Source organism: Glycine soja, chromosome 12, assembly GCF_004193775.1.
Source record: "Glycine soja cultivar W05 chromosome 12, ASM419377v2, whole genome shotgun sequence".
In the NCBI taxonomy this organism is placed as follows: Eukaryota; Viridiplantae; Streptophyta; class Magnoliopsida; order Fabales; family Fabaceae; genus Glycine; species Glycine soja.
Genome location: NC_041013.1, coordinates 39,107,887 through 39,123,954, shown reverse-complemented (window position 1 = coordinate 39,123,954; position 16,068 = coordinate 39,107,887). Strand labels below are relative to the sequence as shown.

General features: G+C 37.6%; 2 protein-coding genes across 2 annotated transcripts; both read right to left on the bottom strand.

Annotated features, from left to right (window-relative positions):
• Positions 1-12,385: 12,385 nt before the first annotated feature.
• LOC114378385 lies at positions 12,386-13,489 on the bottom strand. Its single transcript, XM_028336973.1, has one exon. The coding sequence runs from the start codon at positions 13,357-13,359 to the stop codon at positions 12,631-12,633; it is 729 nt and encodes a 242-aa protein (XP_028192774.1). The 5' UTR covers positions 13,360-13,489; the 3' UTR covers positions 12,386-12,630.
• A 645-nt stretch (positions 13,490-14,134) lies between these two features.
• Positions 14,135-14,984, bottom strand: LOC114379006 (germin-like protein 9-3). The gene has a single exon (XM_028337573.1). It carries the CDS (start codon positions 14,982-14,984, stop codon positions 14,361-14,363), a length of 624 nt encoding a protein of 207 aa, XP_028193374.1. The 3' UTR covers positions 14,135-14,360.
• Positions 14,985-16,068: the final 1,084 nt, after the last annotated feature.

Sequence of the window (16,068 nt, the reverse complement as noted above, 5' to 3'; positions counted from 1 at the left end):
GAGCCGAGACAGCACTCACACGTGGAGCATATGTACGATTAGGATGGGTTCGTGACATTTATGAGACCAGATGTCAGGCCCGGCGGTGGATTGTCGCAGCTTGCGCTTATTTGCTGCACCTTGTCGGTTGCACTCTTTTTGCTAATAAGAGTGCAACATACGTGCATGTGGTCCACCTTGACGCTTTCCGGGACCTCGCTCATAGTGGTGGTTACGCTTGGGGGGTTGCCGCGCTGGTTCATATGTACGACCAGTTAGATGAGGCTTGTAGGACCACCACTCGACAGCTTGCGGGGTACTTGACGCTATTTCAGGTAAATTTTGTGTTTATTAATATGTTAGGTTCGATTATGATTTAAACATGTTTTTATGTTATGTTAACCTCAATTATTGTGTAGTGCTGGATCTATGAGCACTTCCCTAGTGTGCATCAGTGCGTGACTGACGATACATATCAGGAGACGTCCCCACGTGCTTCCCGGTGGTTGACGTCGAAGGCGCACATGAAAGGCATCACAGGAGCACCCTAAAGGGCACGTTGTGATGGTTTGACCGTCACAGATGTGTCCTGGTTGCCGTACACAGAGCATCGGGGTGTTAGGGCGTTTCAGGAGATTTCATCGTTCCAGGGTCAGCTCAGATGGGGTCCTATGATCGTCGCAGTTCGATCGGAGAGGGTGGTACGCCAGTTCGGTTACATCCAGAGCATCCCTCCGCCGCCTGTTAGTGCACGATTGTCACAGGATCAGATAGATGACAGGTGGATTGAGTTTGCGGATCACTTACTACCTGCGGGTCAGCCTTGTTTAGTGCCTGGGCAGGTATCTGCGGATTACATTGAGTGGTTTTTCCGCATATCTCACCCTTTCATGACACCGACCCAGGCAGCTGACCAGCAGAGGAATGCACCAGCTGCAGACCCTGAGGACTACATACAGCCGCCCAGCCCCCAGGTTCCAGTGGCATTTGACCCCCCTCCATATGTGGTAAGATTATTTGCGCGTTTAATGTTTTATGAGTTGTTGTTTATTTTGAATTTCATAATAAATGTTTTTACTGACTTTGACAGGATGATTATGAGGGATATGAGGCGATTGCACAGAGGTTGGAGCGTGTGCTCAACCTTAGGATAGTCACTGCAGGCACAGAGTTATATGACATTATGCAGGACTGCCTGACAATTGCGAGAGGGGGACCCAGTGCTGATGGGACGGTCAGGGCTCGTTAGAGACGCCGCACGGACCATTGATCATTGTATTTATTTTGTTGTGTTGTAGTTGACATGAATATTTGTAATTATTACAGTTTTTGTTTAATATAGTTGACGTGTTTTGCACAGTTTATTATTTTATAATATAGTTTGTTATTCCGATTGTTTGTGGTCCTTAAGCGAAGTTTACGGTTGTTTTAAATTTATTTTTAAAAAAAAGGAACCTAGAATCATGAGTTTTGTTTGTCAGAATTACATAAAAAATAAAAGTTTTTAAAATGATTAATAATTCATAAGTGAACCTTTTTTCCATGTTCAAGTACCCATGTTTGTAAGAATTACATAAATGAACCCTTTTTCCATGTTTGTAAGAATTACATAAAAAACATAAGTTTTTAGAATCATGAGTTTTGTTTGTAAGAATTATATAAATGAATATTTTTTCCATGTTCAAGTACCCATGTTTGGGATTTTTTTGCGTGGGTGTGGCAGTCCCCTGAGACAACGGAGGACGGCCATTTCTCATGTTTGGACGTCAAAGAATCCAAAAAAAATAGTCCCGTTCCATGGTTCCGTCAACTAACACGTCAAAACAAAGCCAACCTTGAGTTGACAATCGTAAGTTTTGTTTGGACGTCAAAGAATCCAAAAAAAATAGTCTCGTTTCATAAGTTGAAGTTTGGAAGTAAACCCCAGTATCATTGTGAATAATCGATCCATTTGGATAAATGAAAGCCAACCTTGAGTTGACAATCGTCTGACTGCTAGTTTCTCCTACAAATATCATAGTTTGTGTATTAGTTGGGAGATTATTTGAAAGCAAAATAATGTGTGATTTAGTAGCCTAGTCTGCCATATATATAGATGGTTGTGACCGAGCCTTTGTTTAACTTTGTTTACAAAAAAATAGACACGCGTAAATGTGTAGTCAAGTCAGCCAATGTGTTGTCGCTAATGTGTAGTCAAGTCAACCAATGTGTTGTCGAGCGACTGCTAGTTTCAAAATGTGTACTGAAGTCAACCAATGTGTTGTCACGCTCAAACTGTAATACGCATGCATGTCATTATGTGTTGTCAATTATGACAATGATGTATGCTGCACGCGTAAATGATTTTTGTTGGACCAACAATTTCCTTGCTTAACCAAACGAGTAGTTGATAATATTAATTGGTTAGTGACGGGTTACAACGAATTATATCGCATAATGAATACAAATAAATAAACAATGAATGTTTAGTCTTCATTTAGGTCTACATAGTGTGTTTTGAATGACATCAAGCTTGTGTATTCCTGCATTCTACTAATATATGGAATTGCCCATTGCTTTGCCTGAGAATAACAATGGGTTGACCACAACAGCGCTGGGGGCGGCAACGGATAATGGTCTTTCAAATAAACCTGTTGTACATGAACAAACATTATATCATGCGCTGACCGTGCCAAACGAACCAGCGAAGTCATTGCATAATTGTTACACTAACTATGTTCAATGTACCTGAACAAAATGATTTCCAAACACGTGACCGACACATATGATGCGGTGGCCAGAAGAGTCAGGTGGTGGTTGACTTCTAAGAGGGAAAAATGTCATGCTTTGTTGTTGGGACAACGATACAAGGATTACGTTATACCGTGAAGCAATCACATATCCCATGTCTGTTATATCCATCCACTTGTCCACACTAACCTGAATGAACCAAACATACACATGTAAGTAATTTAAACATTGTTATTAAAAAAAATTAACCTAAAAACATACCTTTGAAAATCCATCAACAAGTAGGGACAACTTTAATTGTTCAAATCTCTCTGTCCCATCGAAGAGGTTCATGTACTCATGTGACCACTTGCCAAGTTCTTTAAGCAATTCATTACGCACTAACGGCCACGAATCTTCCCCCATACCTAATAAAGCGCCAATGGACTGATATCCACAGTTACCGTCCGCTTTCACATCCACAACGTCACGAATGAAACCTTGAAAGAATGACGCAAATTGATCCAACATCGGGATGATCCTTGTTGGCTGACGCGGTTGAGAACATGATGCACTTCGTTTCACTGGAGAGTTGCTGCTTTGAACAGAATGAAAAGCATCAACATACTCCCAGTAAGACGGATCACGCTTTGTGGATGTTTGACTTCTTTTCATCGGTTTCTTCGGTGCACCTTTAGTGTTCACCTTTGATGGAGGAGGGCACATAGAGTTATGATCAGGGTATGCGATTTCTCGAAGTTTACTCTTCAGATTTACTTTGCCAGCCACATCAAGTTCATCAAACCTTTTAGATATGACCTCTATTTCTTCCTTGATGGTGACTTCCGTCTCACATAACCCTTGGTCTGAAAAGCAAAGTCTCCTCCAAAAAAGATGGACTGACTCCAATGGGATGCTGGTAGCAGTATACCTAGAAAGCTCACATGCACAAGGAAGCCCGTGCGTACTTCTCATCACACAACCACAAGAAGAGAGATTGTTGTCGAGATAACGTAGACGGTCAATCTCAGAAGCAATCTGATTTAAAGCATCCCTCGAAACCATCCCAAGAAGCCTCTTGTATAAGGTTTTTTTATATACATGGCCAACCACATGCGTACTGGTTTCAAAGGATGCTTTAATTTCGACGTGTTGCAGCGTGATCATGTTGTTCATGGCATCCCAAACACTACATAGGTCTCCAACGCTATTTTGTAGTACTCTTTTGAGAGCCCAATGAGCTGATTCAACCCTACATTTAAAATACACAACAAACATGAAAATATACAACAATTAAATACCATTTAATATTAATCGTTACTAACAAATAAAATCAGTTGTTAATACCTGTTTGTTGTTGTGTTGCCTAGGTGCATGACCTTATTCGTCCATGCTGTAATAAATTTTTCCTTGTGGGGGATAATACATGTGTCGTTAACATAGTCAACGAACATCGGCCAAGGCGAACAAGCAACTTGAAACTTCTGATATGACTCATGGAACTCGTATTCGGACGGACAATCAACCAAAGTACCCCAGTTATCCATTACATAGTCCCACGCATTTTTTTCCCCGATTAAAGATTTGCACTTCGCCTTCACATTCTTATCGATATGAAACCTGCACAACAAATTAGTAGACTCGGGAAACACAGTTTTCACTGCATTCATCAGTGCTAGGTCTCTGTCAGTGACAATAACAAGAGGGAGGCGATCGTGTCTTAAAAATAGGCCTCGAAATCGTTCCAAAGCCCATATAATATTGTTAACACGCTCAGCCTCCAGATATGCAAACCCAGCAGAGAATGTCATCGCCGTTGGTGTCACTCCAACAAAGTCAAGTAGTGGGAGTCTGTACCTGTTTGTTTTGTAGGTACTGTCTATAAAAAATACCAGATGACATGCATTGCATAACTTTACTGCATCTGGGTGACACCAAAACAGATCACGCACCACAACTTCATCCTTCAATCTATGCCAATGAATGTATTGATCACGTTCGAGAAGCTTCATCAGATGCTGTATTTCGGTATCAGCTCCTCTTATTGAAGAACGATATGCACTTCTTGCATTGTAAATTTGCTTTATCGTGGTGTAACTGTCGGCATTGTGTTCCTTCAACGTTAGCAAGATATTTTTCGGTTTCACCATCGACTTTGTCATATCAGCAATAATTTTCTTTTCTTCCTTAGTCAATCGCCCGGCGTATGGATGTCCAACTAAGGACTTCGCCAATTCATGATTATGAATCCCACAGATCAACTTCACCATCCAACCTTCCCCTCCACGCACTGGTTTCCCACGAAGCCTGAAGGGACAACCACATTTCCTACTCCCGGTGTCTTTTCTAACGAATTCTTTATTTCTACACTTGTACGTACCACTCCTTTCACACCCAATTAACACAAATGAACTTCTTCCTCTGCTACCGGTCTCTGTGTCAGATCTCATAATCACTGCAACAAATCCATTTTCATGGGCAACTGTTCGAGCCCATTGCAAAACATCATCTCGAGTAGCGAATACCTACAACGCAACCCTAACACATTAATTTTCATACAAACTATCAATTCAACCAATGACTCAAATTATCTATGATTACCTGAGATGTATTAAAAGCATTTGAACAATCGACATGTGGTTCATTCACTCCACATTCTTCTTGATTATCATAATCATAATCCATATGAACTTCTTGTGACATCGCAAAGTCATACCTCCATTGATCTTCGTCCATCTTAAGGACATATGCATCATACACAAGTACATTCAAATTATCATATAACCACATCCAAAAATTTACTACACCTTAAATAACAAACATATTAATAGGACATATGCATCATACACGACTATATTAAAATTATCACTATATTCTAAATTTATAACTACATTATTTACTTAAACTAAACTTATCACTATAATAAACAACTAATAAAACATTTTTGTACCATTATACATTTAAGTTACCTAAATCATTTAATATTATACCATTATACCTAATTAAATCAATAATCCACAACATATATAAAATAGAAATAAAAAAAAATTATAAAACAGAAATATATATATATATACCATTATAAAACAAAAAAATTATAATCCACAATATATATCATTATACCTAATTAAACCAATAATTCATTATTAACTAACAGAAATATATATATATATATATATATATATATATATATATATATATATATATATATATATATTATAAAACAGAAATTAAAAAAAATTACTAATAATTTAACATTACGGAAGAAGGTCTTCCGGAAGTGGTGAAGGTCAATTCCGGAAGTAGTTTCCGGAAGAACTTCTTCCGGAATTGGCCTTCACCACTTCCGGAAGAAGGTCTTCCGGAAGTTACGAAGGCCAATTCCGGAAGAAGTGCTTCCGGAAACTACTTCCGGAAGACCTTCTTCCGGAATTGGGCTTCGTAAATTCCGGAAGACCTTCTTCCGGAAGTTACGAAGGCCAACTCCGGAAGAAGGTCTTCCGGAAGTAGTTTCCGGAAGCACTTCTTCCGGAATTGGCCTTCGTAATTTCCGGAAGACCTTCTTCCGGAAGTGGTCATTCCGGACCTTCCTCCTTCTGTGCCTAAAATTTCTTCCGGATACACTTTTTACTGTTTTTCTTCTCTAAAAACTAACCGGAAAACGAAATAAACGCGTACCTCCGACAAAATAGGAACAACAGCCACTAATAAAACTTCAAATACGGAACATGGGACCACCAAATCTTCAAATACTTCACTTCACGGGACCACCAACAGACTGCTGAAGGGACCACCACCGAAACAACAGCAAACGGAAAAAACAAACAAAGCAAACGGAAGAAGAAACAAAGAAAGCGCAGTAAAACACAGCCTGAAGACGTTAATTTAAAGAAATTTACACAAGGGCAAAATCGTCATTACATACGCATTAAATATTATTTTATTTTTACTTATTATTATAAAATAAAAATTCTTTTTTCTTCATTTTGTTATAAAACAATAATCACGTTTAGGAATTAATTAATTTTTATGGTTTAAATTAATATTTGACATGCGCGTAAAAAACAAATTATAAATATTAGTCATAATTACGTTCACTAATTATTTAATTATTTATGCATATTAATATTAATTATTTTATTATTTAATTATTTATGCATAATAGTATTAATTATTTTATAAATTAGTTTATGCAATTAAAAGTAAATTATTACAAAATAAAATATTCGTTAAAAAAAAAAACTAACTTCCGGAAGAAGCTTCTTCCGGAAGACAATGGAATTCTTCCGGAAGAACCTTCTTCCGGAAACATTCCGGATGACGTTCTTCCGGAAGTTCTCTGTGAGTACTTCTGGAAGACACAAATTATTCTTCCGGAAAGTTTCCGGAAAAATTATTTCCGGAACTTTTCCGGAAGAACCTTCTTCCGGAAGAATAATTGCTGAAGGGCAGTTTCGCCACTTCACTGTTTGCTGGGTGCCCCAGCAATAATGCTGGGTGCACGTAGCAACTCCCAAAGTAAAACTGGTCCAATTCGACTGGTCGGTCCGATTTTGATAACTGCTCTTCAAATAGGCTTTGCTATTTACACTCACTTGTTTGTTAAATACATTTTTTCTACTTTTATGTAAAATTACTTACCGAGCATGTGAATTATATTGTGTGAGTTGTTTAAATTTAATGGGTGATCTCAAATTTAACTCCTGATTGTAGAACTGCATTAAATACTTGCCTTTAATGGAGGATCCATGTGGTTTCTACAATCCAGTCCCTTCTAGTTTTAGTGTACTCCATTGATCTGAATTTGCTCTAGTGAACTTATTTTTCAAATTTTCATTTTGGTTATGAATTGTTTCAAATATGGGTTTGTGTGTTTTTGAAATTTCTATACACATGTTGTGATATAGTGACAAGGTAACAATGTGTGGGAGGGTTACTATTATAAATAAATAATAGTCTTTGAAAATCTAATCAATCATTGACTCGATTGAGAAAATACGTCATTGGATTATGTGGGTAATGTTTTAATAACTTTAAGTTTTATTTATTTATAAGTTTACCACTTGAATTTTAAATGCATTTAACTTTTAGTTACAAAGCATTTAACGTGTAGGTCAACATATGAGTGTCAATGATGTGAAGAAATTTTCTTAAGGTTGTCATTCACGTTTTGAGAAAAGGAGAGACACTGACAAATACCCCATATGAAAGGGTAGCATACTAGACTTAGGACTAGGATTGTGTAAGTCAGAAAATGAATGACAACTAAGAGTAATAAAAATTGAGATGTTAAAATCGATGAACCAGTATCAAGTCTTTACTGGTTTTGAACAATTCAGATATAAATTTACCGGTTTTGAACGATTCAGAGCTAAATTTACCGGTTTTGATTGATTCGATTGCATATTTGATCCATTTAGTTGACCAACCCAAGTAATAGTTAGTTTCTCAATGAATCGATCAAATTGACCAGTCCCGTTTGAGTTTTAAAACTATGATGATAGTTACTTTGCAACTTTTTTTTACTGAGTGAGTTTTTTTTGTGCCAAGAAAATTTGGATGAAGAAAATGCTATTTTTACGATTAGTTCTTCCAAATCCTTCATAATTGTCCCTTGTGTCAATAAAAAAAAATAAAAAAATTAACGTTGTTCTGCAAAAGGAAAAAGAGGGAAGGCGATTGAAGCATCATGCGCCGCATGCGTCTTCAAGCTCGCCCACGATCTTGACCAGAGGTTCGATGGTAAAGATCACACCTCGAAGAACAAGCATAGATTTTAAGTTTTTGATTTTCATTCACTGTATCATTGATTTTTGAGTTTTGATTGTGTTTGTTAATTCTGGGTTTAGTTTGTTCTTTGTTCTTCATGTGATTTATTTTTTTTATTTTTTAATTCCAGACCTATGCAACCATAATTCTTCTTCTCTAATCTGGTGCTTTTTTTGAAGAAAAATATTTAATTCTCGACAAACCCATTCTTGGGGAAGAATCATTCGTTTGACCTGGTGATCCAGTGTCGCACTCCAACGGATGGTCTGTAGAAGGTGAGCTCGTATTTAGTAAGAACAGTGAAATAATCTGTCACTAGAGATGCTCTAACATCATTTCAGGTTCCTCTTTTTAAAATAAATAAGCATTTCAGCATTAAAAGAAAAAAGCATTTGTTAACTAGTATGTGCCACAATGTTTCATAACTGTTTTGTAGAAAATGATTTGTGCTGAATGACGTTGGACTAACAAAAAATTATTTGAAAGGGTTTCGTTATGGTAAAGTTGAATTGCTCCTGGAGGTACTCATACTTCAATTTTATATTTCAATTGCTATTAACTGGTACCGCCAGAATTATATGAGCTGCTCATATTGCTATGTTTATTTTAGAATTTATCCTTAATATTATATAATACAGAACCTCAAAATGCTTTTTTATAAATTAATTGCCTAAAGAATGTGATTGAAAAACTATTTTTTAACGGTATTGTTTTTACCTTTCTTTTCACGTGTTGGGGATCTTATTTTATGTCACTCCACCAGCTAGCCACTCGACATTATATGTTTTCATAACATACTAAACCAATTTTTATGCATTTTGATGTCATATTAAACTCTCTATAGATATATTGAGAGAAAAAATCCACTTATTCCATGAATAGCTCTTTAAAGTTACTCTAAATCCTGTTTCCTGACCCTATATTTCCTTTAAATCCGAGGGTTCTTATCAATTCACTTAAGTTGTCATGAGAGATTTTTCCTGCTCCGAGAGGTTTACTCCTTCACGCTTTGACGCTTCCTCTTCCTCTTCCTCTTCCCATCCTCCGAAACACCAATGCTTCTTACTTTTGTCTCTTCGACAGTGCTCCTCGGCGGAATGCATGGTCGTTTACTTCCCTCAAATTGATGATTTATGTATCAAATTAATCAACTAACGTATCCAAATCAAACTCTCTTTTGAGCAATACCTTTAGTTGTTATATTTTTAGCAATGGTGGGCTGAGACCGTACTTCATGAACATGGTGTTCAGGTGCGACGGCGAGGCAGTGGCACAAGAGCATTACGGTGAGTAATAGCTACTCATCGCAAACGAGGCAGTTGCAGACTAAGACGGAGGACTGGGACGGATCGGTGAAGAGCTGGTTGGTGTTGAATTGAGCGTCGACGGCTTTGAGAACCTTGCTGCTGATGGCGTTGGATTATTTTCATGGGTACAGAGCAAAAAGACTAAAGAGAACCTCTACATTTTTATAAGCAACGCAATGAAGAATTGCTACACCGTGAATATTTAGTGAGATTTTTATAAGCAACACACCACCACCCACCTAAAGAAATCTTATATTTTTACCAGCTTAATCATTGAAAAAGCCTAAACAATTAATATTTACGAGTTTTTTTTCCCCAAAATATTGGCCAATTTAGTGTGCAACGATTGCAACTCGAAAAGAATCTTGCTATGTGTTCAACTCAGTTTGGGAGAAAAGTTCAGAGGAAAATCCCAAATTGCAGACTCTACCGCAATGATTGCAGATTTGAAGTGAAATTCTGTGTTCAAATTGGTTTGAGAGAAAGTGGAGAACAGTTTATCTCAGGTGATCCATTTTAATGAAATATTACACAGTTAGATTTGAGCAGAACAAAGGAAAGGAATGAGGATATATATATATATATATATATATAACTTAAAAATGCATTTCATGCCAATATCTTGATTGGTTTTTTAATATGCAAAAGGAAAAAAAATCAAATTAAAACTAATATTTTTTACAAAATAGAGGCATTTTGATGATTATAACATGCGTTTCTAAAAAAGTATATAATGTGAACCAAACACGTATTTTAATTATTCTCGAGAATATAAGAATATTCCCATGAATTTTAATGGTTAACCAACCACTTTCTTTTTAAATACCCAAGCATACTATCCCCAAGAATGTTATCCCCCTAATGAAATTAAATAACTTGAAATAATCGTTTCCTAAAAAAAATTATGAATCTTACTCTAAGCTATAGCTACCCACGTATCATCGAATTGCTATGCTGTGTATATTACTTCATATACATTATCTCCACCCCATCCCCACCAAAAAAGAAACCCGCTGTGAGGGAGAGTTGTACAGAAACCTTGAAAGTTTTTAAACAAAAAACAGACAGATAAGAAGAAAGAAAATTGAAGAAAGCAGAACACAAGACAGCAGGGTGGCTAATCAAGTATTTTTCATCACACAAACATATGGCTGGATTAAAACATTATCTGCATATGTATTTCAGAAATTATCAAACGAAAGCCAAAGATCCTTGGAATGCATTTGATTTGCCAAAATATGAAGGACCGGACACCACAAAATCATGTATTTGAAGTTAATTTTAGAAATGGTCAAAGAACAAAACAAAACAAAAGATGAAGCACAGGACGAAAGTCTAAATATTTGTTATTTAGAAAAACAAGGGATAACTAGTCCTACCTACAACTACAACACCATGTCACCAGAAGTCAAAACATCTATCAATTTGACCAAACCCCGTCAATGCAACTTTGAACAACTAGGTAGCCCAATTAGGCTTATACCTACTACCTATCAAACGGCCTGTTCTATCTCAAAAACTACTTGTGTTGTGCGATGACCATCAAACAACAAATATACCAGAAGATGGGAACGCTGAAATGGAATACATATATGGAAATAATTAGTAGTACTCAATAAAAGCTAAAATAAGTTGACTGGAAGAAGATGCTACAGATAACTTAAAGAGATTGGGTATGTGTGTTATACGTTTCACAAATAGTACAAGTTAATCAAACTCGTCAATTATTCAGATTAAAGAAGTACTAAAGGTGGCATATTTGAGGGTACAAAAGAAACCATGACAATTAATCTTAATTCTTATTTGTTAAAGGATGAATTATCAATATTAGCGGAACCATCATACAAGATATAAAAAAACAACATATATAGAAGAGAACTGAAGGAGTAAGGTTGCTGCATGCTTAGGGAAGAAATTGACTCAATAGTTTTACTCATCTTCAGTTCCATCCTTTGCCATTCCTAACATGCACAAAATGAATACCCAAGTCTCAAACAGTGTTGATTGATGGCGGATGGTGGAAGGCCGAAATTCTGCCATATAAACATGCCATTGCATCTTATGGCGCCGCCATAGCAGGTCTTCCTTCACAAATTGCCTATGGTGGTTGGCAATCCACCACCACACCATTCCGCCATGGTGGGGCCATAGCGGCTATGTAACAACATTGGTCCCAAAGGCCTAGGTTCATTGCCACTCCCTACCCTTCTAGTCTCTCAGACTATAGACCCAAAAACCACAAACAATGTATAATTATCATAAGTTCATAATTCCTCAATCCACTAGACCAAAACAAAGACCATAAAAAACCATTGCATCCTACTTCTACAACAAAGAAAAGTTCAAAATTGTTTTGAAACAATCACTGCAGATAATTAGGGTGCTGACTGCTGACAAATCTCAGTTTGGATCACCAAACACCCAAGACTGAGCAACCTACCTTGCCCAGTTCCAATGCCTGAAGGAGCAATTCTTCTTTTACGTTAGTTTCGTTTTCAATGACTTGACTTTTACCAAACACTACATAGCTTCAACAGGACTCTGCAATCAATGTGGTCTAAACAAAAATGCATCCCGAAAATAAGAGACAGATGATTCACACAAACCTCAAAAAGCCATCAGCAAACAGCAAAACATCTTCCAATAGAGCTCATTATGGACCACAAAAATAAATTATTGCATAAGATATACAGCAATCAAACACCAATTAACCAACAATAAAGCACTAAGCCATTATTGACCAACTCTTCAATTTTACAATCAATTGAGGCTTTAGGGCTTTAGCACTTCCTAAAAGGAAAACGAACATATCTAAAAGAATGAAACCGCAAAACCGAAAATCCAAAAGCGTTTCTTCATAGTTCAATCAATCGAGAAAACCTGTTTGGCGCCAAACCGCATTGCGAACCTGACGCAAGTCTCTCCCCTTTAGCGTTCTCCCTACTCCTTCAAGAACCGAATAAGCCAGCATCGGCGACTGAGCGGAATTCCGCGCCACAATCTCGTGCGGCGGCAGCATCTCCTCCTCCGCCGCGTCCTCGTTACCGTCGTCATCGTCGAACTCGCGGTGGTGGTGTCTTCTCATCGGCATAAGCGGCACGTTCACCGGCGCGGACTGGTGGAACTTGAGGGAGGAGGAGGGAGTGCGGTCCGGCGGGGGCTTCGGAATCGCCGGAATGAGGCGCGCGGAGGAGGAGGAGGAGGACGAGGAGAGCGAGACGGAGACAGAGACGGAGGGTTTGTGGTGGAAGAAGTGCGAACCGTTCGGAGAAGCGTGGTCGTTCTCCGGCAGCGCGGCGAGGATGCCGAACGACGCGTCGGAGGGACCGTATGCAAAGCCTTTGTGGTGGCTATTGTGGTTGTGGTTGTGGTGATTAGGGATTGGAGAAGAGGAAGAAGAGGGTTCGGTGGAGTCAACGTTGTTGGAGAAAACGACGTCGTCTTCGATTAGGTCGTCGTTGTTGGAGAAAACGACGTCGTCGGAGGAAGGGTTTTCGAGTCGCGGCGCGTGGGATGGGACGCCGAGGAAGCGTTCCCGCGAGGAGAGGGTGGGTTGCTTGCGGTTGCGGAAACGGTTCGGGTCGAGTAGATCCATTTTACAGGTTCGGGTTCGGAGCTAATAGGGAAAAGAAAAGGTGAGGTGAATTTTTGAAGGAGAAAGAAAGGTAGAGGAAATATGTTAATAATAATGGCTATGAACTTTTTTGGGTAGCAAAATTCTTATTATTGTTGAATGGAATCTTCTTATTGGGTATTGTTGGGCGTGGCAAGTAAATAAGGGATCAACGTGGAAATACGAGGCCAGTGTAATCTACAGGTAGTAAGATTCTATTTAATTTTAAATTCATCATGATTTTATTTTATTCAACTTTAGAAAAATGTAGTTTTATTTTCGTATTTTAAGGAAATTATAAATAAGTCCTATAAAATTGTCCTAATGCTTATGCCAAAAAATATAGTAAAGTATTGTAAGTCCTAAAAAGGCAAACTCCCATAATATTAAGAACATCCCAAGAGGATAAACAAAAAAAACTATACGTTCTATTTTCCTCTAAAAAAACTATACGTTCTATTTTTTATTTAACACCTATCATTTCTCTTTTATTTTTAAAAAATATAAAGAGGTACGAAATCCCTATTTTCTTCTGGTATATAAAAAGTTATTTAAAAAAAACTCGTAGTAATTAGCTTATTTTATATGAAAAAGTCTATGTAATAAAGCAGGCAAAAATATCACAAACATAGAAGCTAAAGGTGCATTATCATGCTTTAGGTGCAAAGCTTTTCTTCAGAGTTTGAATGGTGGCAAGTGGCAGCATCAGTCTTGAAATTATGTCAGAAAATTGACAACACTAAAACTCTAATACTCGTTTGAAATTGGTAATACCAGAAAGTTATTTATTGTATTTCAATTGATAACAATTACAACAATTAGATCAAGCATTTCGCATCTTATGCCCTTTTGTAGAACTACTTATTGTTGAACAGCATAACACTAGCAGGGGTAATTGGAAGCCTGTGTAACAAAGCAAACAAAGTGATACAATATGGAACCTAAAGGCGGCAATTAGTGGCAATATCCATTATCCATTATCATCATGCTTTAGGAGCAAAGCCTTTCTTCAGAGTTTGAATGGTGGCAACATCAGTCTTGAAGGCCAGAGCCAATACATTGTCATCAATGGTGGTGTTAAAGAGAGTGCTAGGAATTGACACAGTCCCAGCACTGGCACTTCCAAAGGCAGATATAGCGAGTGCTGGCTTCTGAGGATCCGCATTGTGTTGGAAGTGCACGAGACCCTTTGGAAACACAAAGAGGTCTCCGGTTTGTAGTGTTTGAGTGAAGAGCTTGTTGGTTGTGTCCACAAACCCCACTTGAAGGGAACCCTCAACGGTGAAGAGTAACTCTGCAGAACGAGGGTGTGTGTGTGGTGGGTTGATGCTGCCACCTGGGAACTCAAGGATTGCATATGAGACACTTTGTCCATCAAGGGCTGGAAATTCTACCTTGGTTGCCTTCAACACTTTGAAATCTGAGACAGTGTTGTTGGGTGAAAAAATGACACGGAAGCCAGTGAAGGTGAAGAAGTTGCCATCAGGTATGGTGTTGGGGGGGACTATGAAGTCAGTAAGAATATCTGGGTCACCAGCTGTTGATATTTGCATGATGGCAAAAACAGATATGATCAATGTGAGTACTTTAAAGATGGGGGGAGACATGATTGTAATTATCTATGAGGCTGAAAGTTTGAGGCAATAGGAAAACTTAATTAGATATCAATGTGGTTTGAAGATGATGTGCTTTGAATTTCATAATCTATTTATAGGGATCTCTACACTGTATGCTGGCTGCTTGTATTATAACAAGTGTGGAGATTTCGAAGCAAGTTTTATTGCAGTCTGCAGCTGTTTGTTTCTGTCATTTAGCTAGTTGAGGGCATCAAAGAGACTGAGAATTGTTAGAGACGTAGGCGACAAGAAAGTTTGCATGAGTAGCTCTTCATGCCAAAGTCCAACCACATAACAACAAAAGTTAGTTTTAATTTTGCTTTTGTTGAACTTGTTAAATGAGTTAGAGTAATGTTATTTAGTCATAGATACTATAAGTGATATGATCAAGCACATTGATCAATAGTCATACATACTATAAGTGATATGCTTGAGCAGTATAACATTGTATGAAGTTGTAAAATGATCTAGATCATACTTAGGAACGAAGAAGCAGGGAAGGATAACAACCCAAAAATCGGTAATGCATGAAGACTTAATACTGTCTAGATATATTGTCAAATGTCAATATTTTTAAACTGTCTTCCATACATCCTCCAATCTTCACTTTCATCATTAAGAGGAACAACAAAATAAAACAAAAGGACTTAGGACTCTAAGTTCATGACACCATTGGCATTTCGGTGGAATTAAAAGCAAATTATTCTTTTTATGCAAAGAGAGCATATTCTACTTCGTTTTAGCTTTTTAAGTTATTAAATTTTGCAGACCACCAAAATGATAACAAGAATGAGCTTTGTAAACATCAGATCCAGCTGGATAACAGGTTTCGCGTATTAGCTCATTTGGAGCAACTAATACTTACAAATTGACCCTACTAAAAGGAAGGCATTACCATTAACTTAAAAATGATTTCATTTGAGCTTAACATAGATGCTTCGGTCAAGTTTTTTATTCTCTTTTATGCTTTATTGCCAGTAACTTGAAACAAAATCTGAATAAATGTCCCAGACAAAATCTAGTGTAGGATTATAACTTGTAAAAGTCAATGAAATGAGAAGGCTGCTCTCTAGCA

Bases quoted from the DNA above. Each gene is read 5' to 3' on its own strand.
- LOC114379006 (XM_028337573.1), bottom strand. From the start codon at position 14,984: ATGTCTCCCCCCATCTTTAAAGTACTCACATTGATCATATCTGTTTTT.
- LOC114378385 (XM_028336973.1), bottom strand. From the start codon at position 13,359: ATGGATCTACTCGACCCGAACCGTTTCCGCAACCGCAAGCAACCCACC.